At 43.9% G+C, this 15,532-nt stretch overlaps 1 protein-coding gene and 1 non-coding gene across 2 annotated transcripts in view; one reads left to right on the plus strand and one right to left on the minus strand.

Annotated features, from left to right (window-relative positions):
• Window positions 1–7,853: 7,853 nt before the first annotated feature.
• On the plus strand, window positions 7,854–8,043 carry LOC114863315 (U2 spliceosomal RNA). Its single transcript, XR_003787153.1, has one exon. It is a non-coding gene; the product is annotated as a U2 spliceosomal RNA (small nuclear RNA).
• Window positions 8,044–8,417: 374 nt separating this feature from the next.
• Window positions 8,418–15,532, minus strand: part of rapgef1a (Rap guanine nucleotide exchange factor (GEF) 1a) — a 28,065-nt gene continuing 20,950 nt past the window's right edge. Inside the window, exons 13-24 of the mRNA XM_055512030.1 lie at window positions 14,142–14,226; window positions 13,983–14,061; window positions 13,755–13,842; window positions 12,641–12,730; window positions 10,859–11,047; window positions 10,704–10,788; window positions 10,527–10,621; window positions 9,993–10,071; window positions 9,773–9,874; window positions 9,603–9,700; window positions 9,228–9,368; window positions 8,418–9,141 (exon numbers count right to left, since the gene is read on the minus strand). Of these exons, the coding sequence (XP_055368005.1) occupies window positions 9,006–9,141; window positions 9,228–9,368; window positions 9,603–9,700; window positions 9,773–9,874; window positions 9,993–10,071; window positions 10,527–10,621; window positions 10,704–10,788; window positions 10,859–11,047; window positions 12,641–12,730; window positions 13,755–13,842; window positions 13,983–14,061; window positions 14,142–14,226 (1,267 nt within the window). The 3' untranslated portion in view covers window positions 8,418–9,005. The remainder of the gene's footprint in view (window positions 9,142–9,227; window positions 9,369–9,602; window positions 9,701–9,772; window positions 9,875–9,992; window positions 10,072–10,526; window positions 10,622–10,703; window positions 10,789–10,858; window positions 11,048–12,640; window positions 12,731–13,754; window positions 13,843–13,982; window positions 14,062–14,141; window positions 14,227–15,532) is intronic.

Consider the following 15,532-nt stretch of genomic DNA (forward strand, 5'->3'; position numbering starts at 1 on the left):
GTGTTCCGGGCATGTCCCACCGGTAGGAGGCCCCCGAGGAAGACCCAGGACTTGCTGGAGAGACTACGTCTCTTGGCTGGCCTGGGAACGTCTTGGGATCCCACCGGAAGAGCTGGAGGAAGTGTCCAGGGAGAAGGAAGTCTGGAACTGACTCTAGAAAAGGATGGATGGATGGACATACACAGCGGAGAGTAACAGAGCTCTCATTTCAATCACACACACAAAGCCTGGGCTTCTCTTTTTTTCTTTCTCTCTACTCAAACATATTGCAGCATAGGCACGAAGCACACTCACTACCAACTCAGCGCAGACTTTAGCTTATAAACAGCTCCAACTCACCCAGCTCACACTGAACCAGGTTCTAACTTTACACATGTACACAAATACTAAACATATAGACATAAGTCTATATGAGCTCATTTGATGACACCACATGCATTTCTATTTTTATTTATATGTTTATATATTATATTTTTATACACAGTATACGTACTATAAACACTATTGCCAACACACTTTTCATTTGCAATATAAAAGAAAGCGCCTTTACTGGTGTCTTTTCAGTCCCTTCAGGCCTCACAACTTATAAGAAAATCTACACTTGGATTGATCAGTCCCAAGCTTAATGTAGGTTTTCCCATTTCCTCATAAATAGGATAACCTGCAGTACCTAATATAAATATAAATTTTGTAAAAGGTTTAATTTGGTGAGCAAGGTCAAAACTTAGTTTCCAAAACTGGTAGCACTGAGGCCGCACAGTAAACAGACGCTGTTACTAATTCCCACTTAATTTTAGAACCACTCTAAAAAATATGATTGAATAACAATAATAAAAAAAAATTTAAAAAAAGTTCTGAACCATTGAAAATGTAAATAGAGAGTGTCCAAACCTACAAAAAGGTGATTTACATGTATTGCCAAGCTGGGTTCTTTTTCTTGGGCCTAACCTTCCAGCATCCGGTACCAACACAAACTGTTCTGTAGCTGTACTCTCGCTTATCTGTACTGCTGTTGTAAGAAGTAATTTCCCCACTGCGGGACTATTAAAGGTTTTCTTCTTCTTCTTCTTCTTCTTATTATTATTACAGTATATACATACATCCTTAAATTTATTTTAGCCGCATACAGACTTTCAATTCAATTCAATTCAATTCAATTTTATTTATATAGCGCCAAATCACAACAAAGTTATTTCAAGGCACTTTACAAAATAAGGTTTAAAACCTCACACAACTAAACCCAACAAATCCCACATACAGCAAGCATTTAATTTGACAGCAACAGTGGAGAGGAAAAACTCCCTCTCTAACGAGGAAGAAACCTCCAGCAGAACCAGACTGGATGTGGGCGGCCATCTGCCTCGACCGGTTGGGGTGAGAGGATAGAGAGATAGAAAAGCACAGCAACAGCAACAAGCAACAACAAGCAACAACAGAGCACAGGCAGGATGGTAGGACCAGGGACTGGATGCAGGCAGGATTGGTTGGATCCGCAGCTGCCCATCACAGACACCAAACTTTGAGTAAATTAAGTCCCCCAGCAGTCTATGTCTATTGCAGCTTAACTAAGAGATGGTTCCTGTGACTAACAATAATTGCCAGTGACCTGAACCATCTCTAACTATAAGCTTTATCAAAAAGGAAGGTTTTAAGCCTAATCTTAAAGGTGGAGAATTTGTCAGCTTCTCGAACCTGAAGAGGGAGCTGGTTCCAGAGGAGAGGAGCTTGGTAGCTAAAAGCTCTGCCCCCTGTTCTACATTTAAACACTCTAGGAACCACAAGTAGCCCAGCGCTCTGAGAACGAAGTGTTCTGCTGGGAGCATAAGGAACTATAAGGTCTTTAAGATAAGAAGGAGCTTTATCATTGAGTACTTTGTATGTGAGTAGGAGAATTTTAAATTCTATCCTACATTTTACAGGCAGCCAGTGCAGAGAAGCTAATGTAGGAGAAATGTGATCTCTCTTTCTAAGTCCTGTCAGAACTTTGAGCCCATACTTAAGAATCTCCAACCTGCTTCTGCCTTAAGTTAATTCTAAGTTAACTTTTAGAGGTCCATAAGCCTTGTCATTTTTTCCCAAGAATAAGATGCCACATGGCAGCAGCTGCTTAAGATCAGTCAGAAGAACAGAAAACAAAGATGATTCTTTAACGACCCATTCAACTGAGCGTCCTTCGTTCTTTTGTCACGTGACAGCCAGGCTCCTTGGGCTCTGTGGAGAGCAGCAAGGGAACTTATTGTTACTTTAAAAGTCTCTAATTGACTAATTGTTGTTCCCGATTCTTTTATACAGATCCTTACCCAGATAGCAAGGTAACATTGATTCAAGGTTTAAATTGGATCAGAATCATCATTTTGGTTGAAGTTGAAATTTCATACATAATATAGATTTAATGTTGAAAAGACACAAACTTTCAATTCAATTCAATTCAATTCAATTCAATTTCATTTATGTAGCGCCAAATCACAACAAAGTTATCCCAAGGCACTTTACAAAGTAAGGTTTAAGACCTCACACAACTAAACCCAACAAATCCCACATACAGCTAGCATTTAATTTGACAGCAACAGTGGAGAGGAAAAACTCCCTCTCTAACAAGGAAGAAACCTCCAGCAGAACCAGGTTGGATGTGGGCGGCCATCTGCCTCGACCGGTTGGGGTGAGGGGAGAGAGAGAGAAAAGCACAGCAACAACAACAAGCAACAACAAGAAACAACAGAGCACAGGCAGGATGGTTGGACCAGAGACTGGACACAGGATGGTTGGATCTGCAGCTGCCCATCACAGACATATAGCTCTGAGTCCAATGATACAGTAACTGTAGGTGAGGACAGAGTGGAGGGGGAGAAGCACAACTACTGAAGAGAAAGAGACAAGGTTAGTTAAACATGGAACAATGATGGGAGGTTATGGGATAGAAGAGATTAGGTTGAGATTATGCTGCAACAACGATTTAGGTGAACCATCTCTAACTATAAGGCTTTAAGCTTAATCTTAAAGGTGGAGAGTGTGTCAGCTTCTCGAACCTGAAGAGGGAGCTGGTTCCAGAGGAGAGGAGCTTGGTAGCTAAAAGCTCTGCCTCCCATTCTACATTTAAAGACTCTAGGAACCACAAGTAGCCCAGTGCTCTGAGAACGAAGCGTTCTGCTGGGAGCAAACTTTGAATCAATGTTGATAACAGATTGTTTTTTGAAATGGTCAACATCTAATCAATGTCCAGCGCATTTTCAACAAAGGACATTTAGTTAAAGGGACCTGTAAAAAATAGATATTGAATTAAACTATGTAAATAAACCAGATTTACCTTGTACTGTGGTACAAACAAATTTAAATTAAGGTTCTGTATATGGAGTCGAATTAGGCATTGACAGAGACAGCTAATAGGATGTCACCTACATGTACTGTAGGTACATGTAGGTGACAACTCACTGAAAGTCGGTTGCAGTTAACATGGCCTATTACAATAACAGCCACAGAATAATCTGTGGATGAAGCGCTTGGTTTACTTTACATAACCCTAACTGGTAGGTTTGATTAAAGGGCTTTATCCACAGATTACTCTGTCGCTAACCGGTGGCTAACGTCAACTGTATGTTCCATATGAAAGAGTGACTATGTTAACTGGCGACCGACTTCCGGTGAGTTGTTTTACCTGGGTGACATCCTGTTAGTTGTCCCTGTCAAAGTCTTGGTTTACGTTACCTGCTAATCTTGACTGTTATCTCTGCTAGCGTAGCACCTAGCTTACTTTCCTGCTATAGCTTTCCCCTTTTCCTCTCCCTCTTGCTCTGTTCGGTGTGTCTTATCTTTAGCTTATCCTCTGCCTCCTTTAGTGATGGTAATGGTTTGGAGGCGAGGTTGTTAGACTTAGAGTCTCGGCTTTGCACCTTAGAAAACAGGCCAGCTAGCCAGGCCCCTTTAGCCGGTGCGGAGCCCCCTAGCTCAATTGCTACCAGTCCCTCAGCAGGCCCCGGGCAGCTGGGTAATGACTGGGTTACGGCTTGTAAGAAACGTAGTTTTAGGCAGGCGCCCAATGACGCCCAGTTACGCCAATCGGAAGTCATTAGCTCAGTGTATAAATTAAGTCCCGCAGCAGTCTATGTCTATTGTGGCTTAACTTAACTTGCGTCCTAACTTAACTGTTAGGACATTTTAAGAGGCGTTACAGTAGTCCAGTTTAGAGGTAACAAATGCATGGCAAATGCATTAGTTTTTCTGTAATTTTAGTTCTGTGAAGATGAAAGTAGGCATTTCTGAAGATCTGTTTAATGTATGATGTAAAAGATCCTGAGAGATCCTGGTCAAAGATGACACCAAAACTAACAGTCGGTGTGTTCGTTTGCCAAAACAACAATGTTGTTGCCCTGCAAACGATGTGGGCTTTGTGACTAATTGGAGCACTTTTTTGGAAAAACCTGGGCTGATTCGAAGTGACGGCGTCCATCCCACGTTGGATGGAGCCTCTCTGCTCTCTAGTAACATGGCCATGTTGCTTAGTCTCCCTACACTGTGACTTAGATTGGAGCCCAGGACGCAGAGTTGCAGTATTATACGCCTCTCTGCATGTTCTCTACAGCCGTCACCTCCTCTTAGTTTCAGTTATCGCAAAGAGACTGTGTCTGCTCCCTGACCACTTAAACTATACAAGTCACAAAGTAACCAGAGGAGTGAATTTATTAAACATCAAAATGGTTCCTTTACAAAACAAAGTAACAGTAAGTTAATAAAGTGTGGTTTATTAAATATCAGATCTCTTTTATCTAAATCCTTGTTCATAAATTACTTGAAGTGAACATCACATAGATCTTTATTCTGTCTCACTGAAACAGGATGAATACGTTAGTTTAAATGAGTCGAATCCAATGAGTCACATTAACTATCATGTTCCTAGAAGTATTGGTCGAGGTCGAGGAGTAGCAGCAATTTATAACTCACATTTATTAATTACTCCTAAACCCAAACATACATGTAGTTATAACTCATTTAATGTTATATCTATATCAGAAAAAGGTGATTTTATTTTGAAAAAATTTAGTGTGTGTGGCAAATAACTAAAAAAATTCAAACAGTGTAATGAACTCATCAGTAATATGCATAGAGTTGTCACAATTCATGTTCTTAGTTACGTTTGTCTAGTCATGTCCGGTTTTATTTTGTTACCACTTCCTGTTTAGTCCACACCCAGTCTACCCAGCTTTACTTCCTGTTGTTATCATCACCTGCATCTCATCTGTAATCAGATCATTTGGTATTTGAGCTCCACCTCTAGCCATAGTTCCCTGCCAGATTGTCTACGTTGATTCCACACTAGCATTCCAGCATTCCTTGATCTCTTGCCTTGTGCTTTGTCCTCGACCCTGCTCTTGCCTAGCCTATGACCGTCCTCTACTGTAAGTCGACCTCTGCTTGTACCTTGACCACGTCTCTGCCTGCTCCTTGTCGGATCCTGATTGCTACTCCACCGTGAATGACCTCTGCTTGCCTGACCTTGCTAATACACCTTCTTATCATACTCAAGTCAACGCTGTGCATTCGGGTCCTTCCTCCACCGTCGGTTTGTGACAGAACAATCTGGCCAAACATGGACCCAGCCGGCGCCAAGTCCATCAAGAACGAGCTGCAAGCCCAGGAAGCGCGGATTCGTACTCAAGAAGAACGAATCACCACTATGCTTCAGGAACTTTCCAGATACGCAGCTCGCCAGGAAAATCTCATGACGGCGTACGGAGAACAACTGGCGGAACTTACCCAGCGAGTAAAACCAGCTCCAGCTCCGGTCGCCGCCGCAATACCCACGCCGAGCTCAGCCGCTCCACACATTCAACTCGGAGCTCCGACGTGCTTCTCCGGTGACACAGGTGATTGCAGAGCTTTCCTAACCCAATGTGAGATACAATTCGAGCTTCATGCTCTGTCTTTTCCGACGGAGCGAGCCAAGGTCGCTTTCGCCGTGTCCCACCTCTCGGGAAAAGCAGAAGTTTGTGTCACAGCGGAGTGGCAAAATAACTCAGCCTGTCTAGCCTCGTTCACAGCCTTCTCCGCCGCCCTGAAACGCATCTTCCAGGAGGTCACGCCGGGTCGAGAAGCCGCCCGGAAGCTGGTGAGTCTCCGTCAAGGGGATCGCTCTGTTTCCGCGTATGCCATCGAGTTTTGGACACTCGGCGCGGAGGCAGGTTGGGACTCCACCGCTCTGAGTGACGTATTCATCAAAGGTCTGTCCCGTCGAGTTAAAGACAGTCTAGCAGCCACCGAAACCCCAGTCGCCCTAGACGAGTTAATAGCCCTGGCCATCAAGGTGGCTCGTCGGTTATGGACTAGCATCAAGGAGCGCCGTGAGGAGGAACGCACTAACCCACCGCGACGCTCCAAGCTAATGGCGTCCTCGAGTCTATAATCACCCAGTCACCCTGAACGTACCTCGTCGCAGGTCTTCCGGCAACATGTCCCAACTCACCATGCCCACGCGGAGGGAGTCGCCGAGTCAGCCGAGTCAGCCGCGTCAGCATCAGCATCAGCATCAGCATCAGCATCAGCATCACAACCCATGGTATTGGGACGCCTACGTCTGACGAGCGTGGAGAAGGACCGCAGACGAAACTCAGGTCTGTGCTTATACTGTGGCCAACCCGGCCATATCGCCTTTTCATGCCCAGTAAAAGCCAACACTCCCCACTAGTCCAGAGGTTAGTGGTGAGCCAATCTACACTGTGCAAATCCTCCGTCAGGCCATTACCCGTAGCCACATTCTCCGTGGGGACCCAGTCTATCCAGCAGGCAGTTTTGGTGGATTCCGGTGCCGACGCTAGCCACATGGATGCTAGCCTGGCCCAGTGTCTGGGCGTGCCCACGTTTCCACTACCTACCTCATTAGAAGCCACAGCCTTAGACGGTCATAGATTATGGAAGGTCACGCACAGTACTGGTCCCATCACTATGGTTTTCCCAGATGCTCATTCAGAGCAGATCCATTTTCATGTGGTCGAGTCTTCTGCACATCCCGTGGTCCTTGGTTATACCTGGCTCAGCCGCCAGGTATAGCCGTATAACCCCAACATAAATTGGAGGACAGGAGAGGTGACGGGCTGGGGGGCTGAGTGCCACGAATCATGTTTTTCTCCAAGTCCTCAGTCGGTACCCAACCCAGCGCTAGCCATGCCAGAGGAGAAGCTCGATCTCTCATCCGTCCCGTCTTGTTATCATGACCTTGGCCAAGTTTTCAGTAAGAGGAGAGCCACTTCTCTCCCGCCGCACCGTTCGTACGACTGCTGCATCAATCTTCGCCCAGGTAAGTCAGGTTAATTATTGACTAATGCATTAATGGTTATTTGTGTATGTTCTTATTGTTAAGTATTAAATAGACAAAACAATTCATTGATAACATTTCAACCACTGCAGCATCCTCAGAACTCCATCTGAGGCTTCAATAGTCATGTGTTTGATTTTCACTGTTTATGCATTCTTAAATTTCATATTGATTTAAATTTCAGAATAAAAGTTACATGTTTATTGTGTTATGGTGTGATGCAACGTTGATCTTGATGGAAAATGGAATGGAATGGAAAAAATAGTTAAATCAAAATTTAGGATAACGCTTGAGTGTGGGGAAACCGGCAGTCAACAGTGTTAAAAGTTAAAGTGTTAAAGATTCTGTGGGTGAGAGTCCCTCAGTCCCCTCAAATTTTTTAGTATATGACAGCCAATTAAGGCTAGAACCTTAAATGCCAGCAAGGCTACATAATAATGCCGGCAAGCCACAACATAATGCAATTATACATGATTTAAAAACACAGTGCACCTGTTGCTCTGTAATATTTTATAGCAACCCACCCTCCTCTCAGCCTTAACCATTTGGCTTTGCTTCTCTGCCTTTTGGCTAAGAACAAGTGTAGTATCTGTTCTCATCAGTTTAGTATCTTGTGGGCTCAGTTGGCTTGGGAAGTGAAAGGTTCAAGCCCTGCTTCTGGCACCAGGTGTGTCCTTGGGTAAGACACTTTGCACTAGCTCCCCAAGCACAGCTCATGTGGCAGCTTGCTGCTCCCCCAAGGGAGTGGGTCAAAATGCAGAGAACAAATTTCCCCACTGTGAGACGAATAAGGGAATTTTCTTTCATTTTGCTTGTACACTGACTGCCCTGCATTCTGTGCTGCTAGCTTGGTTCAGGAGGCTCCTCTGGAGGGCTCCTCTGTTTTCTGTGTTGAAGAGAGTTTTTTCTTGAGGAACAGAACTTGTTTCGTGAGGAGGAGGTTTTGTGGGCTACACCCCTTTGTTCCTGTCAAACAATTAGGACATTGAAATGCAGCTGTTGTTAGCTTGTAGTGTCCCTCTGGTCCTCACAGCTACTCTCTGCTATCTCCTCTGGTGCAGAACACCTCCCTCCTGTTTTTCTATTATCAATAAATATGTGAAGTATATGTGGCTGCTGTATACAAGAAAAACACTTTATTTTAGACATTGAGAAATTATTATAATTATTAAATGTGAACAAAAGTATTTTCCAAGTTACACAAGCACAATCACTGTCCTCTGTCCATATTTATTTTGTTTCCACTAGAAATTTAGAAAAGTTAAGACTTACACCATAATAGTGGATCCTGTATTTACTGACGTCATGGAAAATACATTAATTATTTACTCAGTTAAAATATTTACCCAAACCACAACTTGATGAAAAAGCTGAATGGTTCAAGAAGCTAGTGAGCAGGTTAACCTAGCCAGGCTAGTCTGTGTACATGAAGAGGGGGTGGGTGAGGGTGGTCAAGGTTTTATATGTAGTAGGAAGGGTTGATAGGCTAACAACTTAAAGTTTGCGTACGTCTTTCTGTGTTACAGTACATTAACACAAAGCTAGCAGTTGTCTATCCTAGCTTTGTACCAGCTTGTGTCATGCTAGCACCAGGGGTGTGCACCTCATGCTACACTGTTACCATTGTAACATTTTTTGAGCACAGGTTAGCCTTGTATAAAACCAAGATACCCCAGTTTGTTTGTTTTTTAGTTTGAGTCTGTTATCTGTGATTGACTCGTGGGGTGTTTCGTGGGCGAAGCCTGAGCGAGAGTTCCCATAGTGCCTCCTCTGCTAGGTGGTCGCTGAAGTCATTAAAGAAAGATATGATGTCATCGTTAGGCTGCAGACAGTATGGGCTGCAAAATCAAGCATAGAACCAGGTTGTAGATCAGAAGTATTACTTCCAAGTAGCACAGTAACGGTAATACTGCTGGCAACTGACATTTGCTGGTAGCTCCTCAGAGTGTCTATTATGTTGAACTGCTGCCAGCGTTTAGAGAAGTTAACCTTTAAACCCTGTGATGTCATCAAGGTGTCAGGATTCCCTAGGTGGACAAAGGTCAAGTCCTGAAGAATCAAACCCCTGGACCAACAGACAGATCAGAAAGAAAGACAGCTAGGTATACAGGCAGACCAGTAGGCTATATTTACTGGGATGTACTGTAGAGGACATTGAACTATGGATAGGGTATATTTACTGGGATATACTGTAGAGTACATCGATCTATGGGTAGGGTATATTTACAGGAATATACTGTAGAGGACATTGACCTATGGGTAGGGTATATTTACTGGGATGCAGAGGACCTTGACCTACAGGTAGGGTATACAGGGAGGTTCCGCTTCAGCCAGAGCTGCCCTATATGCTCTGAATGATGATGAGCTATCAATCAGAGAGCCAAACTCCTCCAGAGCCTGAAACCACAAACACACAAATCAACACAAACTGAAAAAACAGTTGATGGAGAAAATCTTTTCTCCACAAACCTCTGCAGTGTTTTTTTGCCAGTCTAGGCGACGTAGGGGGGCTGAGTCCAGCGCCGACAGAATGGACAGGTACGAGTTAAAGTTGTTGAGCTTCCGCAGGTGCTGCAGGGATGCATAGACAAAAGCTTGTTACTAGCATGAACTCTGATTCAGTTTACCAACATTGGTTGAGACAGATATTTGTTATGTTATACATTGTTATCCTCTTGTGTGTGTTTACCTTCATGATTTTCAGGAACTTTAGCAGTAGTTTCTCTCTGTCCTGAGGTTTGTCCTGAAGAATGATGACTGAGCGAACCCTGAACACAGACACACTTTCATTATGTGTCTCAGTTAGTTACTGTGTTTCAGTTATAAACAAACCTCTGTTTTCTAGTTTTCTTTTCTATCTGTATGTGACTCCTGGCTCAAGTGAAGTTTCCCTCCTGACCTAGGATTGATACGTGGTCCTGGATCTGCTTCATGTCTAATCTGTGTCTGCCCTCAGTTCAACTAATTCAGAAACAAATGCCATTCCACATCAGTTACTGCTCTTGTTCTTGTTTAGTTCAAACAGAGCATGTCTAAAACTAAGGTGCATTCACACTGTTAGGTCACAGTCCTACTACAAATACTGCAAACTCCTTGACCATATGTTCTACTGTACGACACAACTGTTTAATGACTGTGTTGAGACCTGCTCACACAAAGCAAACCAAGGTAAACTAAATAGGCCTGGATGTTTGATGATAGTAAAAGAATGCAGATGCTTCACCAGAATGACACGTTGTTGAAGTGTTGAGTGAACTCTGTTAGGTTGGGACTCTTCTCCTCATTCTGCTCTTTAGACCACAGCAACACCTCTGGGAGCTAGATAGATAAGGAAGGCACAGGTTAGAGACAGGAAGGTGAGACAGGCACATGTTAGAGACAAGCAGGCGAGACAGTGCACCTCAATCTTGTAGAATAGCTCAGAGTCCAGCAGGGTCAGCTGTTCAGCTAAATCCTGACTCCTGAAGTCCAGCAGAGTTCCTGGTCTAAGTGGATAGACACAGCACAGTGAGAAGCTGACCAGTGGAGTTTTAGTTAGGTGAGGTCAGAGGTTACCTGGCTGCTACACTTCTTGCTGCAAGGGGGCGGTGCCACTGCGGGGAACCAATCAGCTGCCACTTCTGTTCTATCTTGGAAAGGATGCTGCAATGGAGAAGGTTAGCCAGCTCCAGCTCCCCACCAATTAGGAGGCCGGAGACCAGGTCCATCAGCAGCAGCAGCAAATCAGACTCCAGCTCTATCACACTGCACACACACCATGAAATGGTTAACAGTTATGTGGATAGCTAAAACAGTGACTCCTGTCTCTATGCCTTCTCCCAAACCAGGTGAAGCAGCTGGCTGCCTGGCTTGAGCTTGACTCTGCTGGAAGTTTCTTCAGTTAAAAGCAATATATTTCTCTCTACGTCTGCTTATTCCAGGGGAAGGCAATCCTTGTCCTCAAGGGCCGCTGTCCTACCTCCAACACCTCTTGACCCAGTTACTGCTGATTACCTCGATCAGGTGTGTTCAGTCAAACAGTATCTAACTGACACACTTAATGAAGGTGATCAGCAGGGAGAGTTCAAAAACTAGCAGTTATATACTCAGCTATATATGTCTTTGAAACCAAATAAAACAGATCAAGTAGTCAAAATTCAAAGTTGTTTTAAAAACATCAATTCCTGGATGTCTCAAAATTTCCTTTAACTAAATTCAAATAAAACCGAGGTTCTTATTATTCGCCCTAAAAATCACAGAGAGACACTGTTAAGTCAGATGACCTAAGTCAGACTTTGGATGACCTAACATTAGCTTTAGATTCTACTGTAAGGAACCTTGGTGTCATCTTTGACCAGGATCTCTCTTTTACATCGTACATTAAACATATCTCTAGAACCGCCTTCTTTTATCTTAGAAATATAGTTAAAATTAGAACCATCCTCTCTCAAAGTGATGCAGAGAAACTGAACCATGCATTTGTTACTTCTAGGCTGGACTACTGTAACTCCTTACTCGTGGGATGTCCTTAAAACCCTCCAGCTAATTCCAAAATGCTGCAGCCAGAGTTCTGACAGGACTTTGAAAGTGAGATCACATTTCTCCTACATTAGCTTCTCTGCCCTGGCTGCCTGTAAAATGTAGGATATAATTTAAAACTCCCCTACTCACCTACAAAGCACTTAATGATAAAGCTCCTTCTTATCTTAAAGACCTCATAGTTCCTTATGCTACCAGCAGAATGCTTCGTTCTCAGAGCATGGACAACTTGTGGTTCCTAGAGTATTTAAATGTACAACAGGAGGCAGAGCCTTTAGCTACCAAGCTCCTCTTCTGTGGAACCAGCTCCCTGTTCAGGTTCAAGAAGCTGACACACTCTCCACCTTCAAGATCAGGCTCAAAACCTTCCTTTTTGATAAAGCTTAGAGTAAGATATGGTTCAGGTAACTGGCCATGATTGTTAGTCACAGGAACCATCTCTTAGTTAAGCAATAGACATTGACTGCTGGGGAAACTTTTTATACACTGAGCTCCTCTGTTTCCTTTTAACTCCTCTATCCAATAACCTTCTATCATTGTTCCATGTTCAACAACACCAGCCGTAACCCACCCAACAGCTTTAAACTATCACTTCCTACATAATTCCAAAGGTATTCACAAAGTAAACAGATGTTACCTGTTAGATTTTTGCTTTGGTTCAACAGTCTGAATTTTTAGTGCTATACATTTTTAAATTGTTTTTATGTTTATTTGGTTAAAGAGTTTCTGAATATTTCAGATTTTTTTACTTGATTTCATTCTCGAAAAAATTACCAGCTAAAAGGTTGTGATCATCAGTAACTGTAACAATTGTCTCACCACAGCCCGTCCACCACTCTGAGCAGTAAGTGGAAAGTGTTTCTGGTAACATTTGGATCTAGAGGTTCACATTCTTCACTCAGGTGTCTGTATGTTTTGGGGGTTAGAGATCAAAAGCATACACATTTCTGGACAGAGAGTCATGCTTGCTATATTTTCTACAATAAAACAGACATGAAACATTTATGATACAGATTGTTTCTTATCTGACTGAACAACTTCATTAGCCTCCGAATTTGCATTGATATGTACAGCGCTATGGGTTTGTCATTTAATAGGAATGTCTACACATTGTTCCTGGTGCATAATTAATCTACATTTTGGTAACATAAAGTCTGTGTTTAGTTGCTGGTCCTACTGGCCTGTCTGTGTCCAGTTACTGGTCTGACCGTCCTGTCTGCGTTTAGTTACGGGTCCTACTGGCTTGTCTGCGTTTAGCTACTGGTCCTATCGACCTGTCTGCGTCTAGTTACTGGTCCTGCCGACTGTGCTTTTTGCGTCCACTTACTGGTCCGACAGTCCTGTCTGCGTCCACTTACTGGTCTGACCGTCCTGTGCGTTTCGTTACTGGTCCCACAGTCATGTCTGCGTTTAGTTACTGGGCCGAATGTCCTGTCTGTGTTCAGTTACTGGGCCGACTATCCTGTCTGCGTTTAGTTACTGGTCCTACCGGCTTGTCTGCATCTGGTTACTGGTCCGATCGACCTGTCTGCGTCCAGTAATTGGTCCGACAGCCCGGTCTGTGTTCAGTTACTGTTGTTGCTGCTTGTTGTTGTTGTTGTTCTCTCTTCTATATCTTTTAGTCCACCTGCTCAAGGCAGATTTTTGCCCACATTGAGCCTCGATCTCCTGGAGTTTTCTTCCTCCATTGTTGCTGTTAAAAGTTTAAATGAACATTCACTGATCAACTTAAAACGCTTGATTGAGTGGAATTGTAAACACACTATACAAACTGTTGCCTAATGAATTTCTAACCTGCGACACATCACTCACTCTAAAACCTTTCAGCTTTCATCTCTTGATCATATGGGACATTATTTGTGGGACTGGGGTAACCAGTTGTTTGACTGGTTCATATTGTAGCTTCTCCACAATGATACTGCTTTAAAAAGGATATCGATGCTGCAGTTTGCAGATAATTTCCTTCGGGTTGATGAAGCTTCTGTAGGTTAAGAGAAAGGCTTCACAAAACAAGACAAGACCTACACACACAAACACACAATTATTATTTATTCCAGCACAGTCTGAAGCTTAACATCCCATAAGACATGACAGACTGACTAAAGAGCAGTCATTGAAGGGTCAGGGTCACACTGAGAATGAAAATGTGATTGGGAATCACCTGTGCTACTTTTAGATTCTGCAGCATAGACCAACAGGATTTCAGCAGTAGCAGCTTTAACATCTGGACCTTCCTCATCCTGAAACATTCAGGGGTCAGAGAACAGGTTAAATCTGTCGTACTGTGGCAAAACAATGTGGCTGAAGGTCGGTGCTGTACCTCAGACTTCATAACAATTCTGCTGAGGATCTCCTGCTGGCTGGTCAGTAACACCTCCTCCTTCTCCTGCTGGAGACTCTGGGAACTGCAGTACAAGACACCATCACCACTGAGTGTGTGCGTGCGTGCGTGCGTGCGTGCGTGCGCGTGTGTGTGTGTGTGTTTGTTTCCCTGCGGTTACATTGGAGTGGGGCCCAAAATCCTTTTTTTCTACCAAAGTGGGGCTCTATGGTCACTTGTAGGGCCCTTTGGCTGGGCCCCGCAGTTTGTGAGCTGTCCCACCAGAGCTGAGAAGACACTGAACCTGATGTACGCTAATGTTAAGGATGCCTACTCTTTCACTGCCCTCCCCTCTCTGGAAAAGTCAGATCACAATTTGATCCATCTGCTGCCACAATACACACCTCAGGTTCAAAGGCTGCCACCATTAAAACTGTTAAAGGTGGACAGATGAGGACCGCGTTGCTCTGCACTGACTGGGAGGCTCTCTGTGAACCTCATGGGGAGGACATTGATGGACTGACAGACTTCGCTTGCTGTATGTGGGATTTGTTGGGTTTAGTTGTGTGAGGTTTTAAACCTTACTTTGTAAAGTGCCTTGAAATAACTTTGTTGTAATTTGGCGCTATATAAATAAAATTGAATTGAATTGAACTGCATCACAGATTATATTAATTTCTGCATGGACACCCATGTACCTGACAAAACGTTTCGCTGCTTCCCTAACAACAAACCATGGGTCCCTCGTGACATCAAAGCCACCCTGAATGAAAAGAAGAAAGCATTCAGGTCCGGGGAAAGGGAGGCAGCTTGGAGTGTCCAGAGAGCTGTCAGTCAAAATCAGGGAGGGGAAGGAGGCTTACAGGAGGAAACTGGAACACAGACTTCAGAACAACAACACCAGGGAAGTGTGGAGGGGCATGAGGACCATCACTGGCCAGTCCAGCAGCAAGGTGACTGAGGGGTCTGTGGACAGGGCCAAAAAACTTAATAACTTCTTTAACAAATTCCAGGTTGGGCCCCTTGCTGCCCACAATAGACCCCCCTTCACATCAACCACTAGGCTCATCCACCTCCACCTCACACAATCACAGCAGATCAGGTGAGAAAGAAGCTGAACAAGCTTCACCCAACAAAGGCTGCAGGACCTGATGGAATTAGCCCAAGGGTGCTAAAAGTCTGTGCTCCCCAGCTTTGTGGTGTACTCCAACACATCTTCAACCTGAGCCTGCAGCTGGAAAGAGTTCCTCTTGGGTGGAAAAAGTCATGCATTGTTCCAGTGAATAATACGCCACGTCCCAGACTCCTCAATGACTACAGGCCCGTGGCTCTGACCTCTCACATCATGAAGGCTTTTGAGAGGCTGATCCTGAACTCCCTGCGATCTCTGG

Source organism: Betta splendens, chromosome 9, assembly GCF_900634795.4.
Source record: "Betta splendens chromosome 9, fBetSpl5.4, whole genome shotgun sequence".
Classification (NCBI taxonomy): domain Eukaryota; kingdom Metazoa; phylum Chordata; class Actinopteri; order Anabantiformes; family Osphronemidae; genus Betta; species Betta splendens.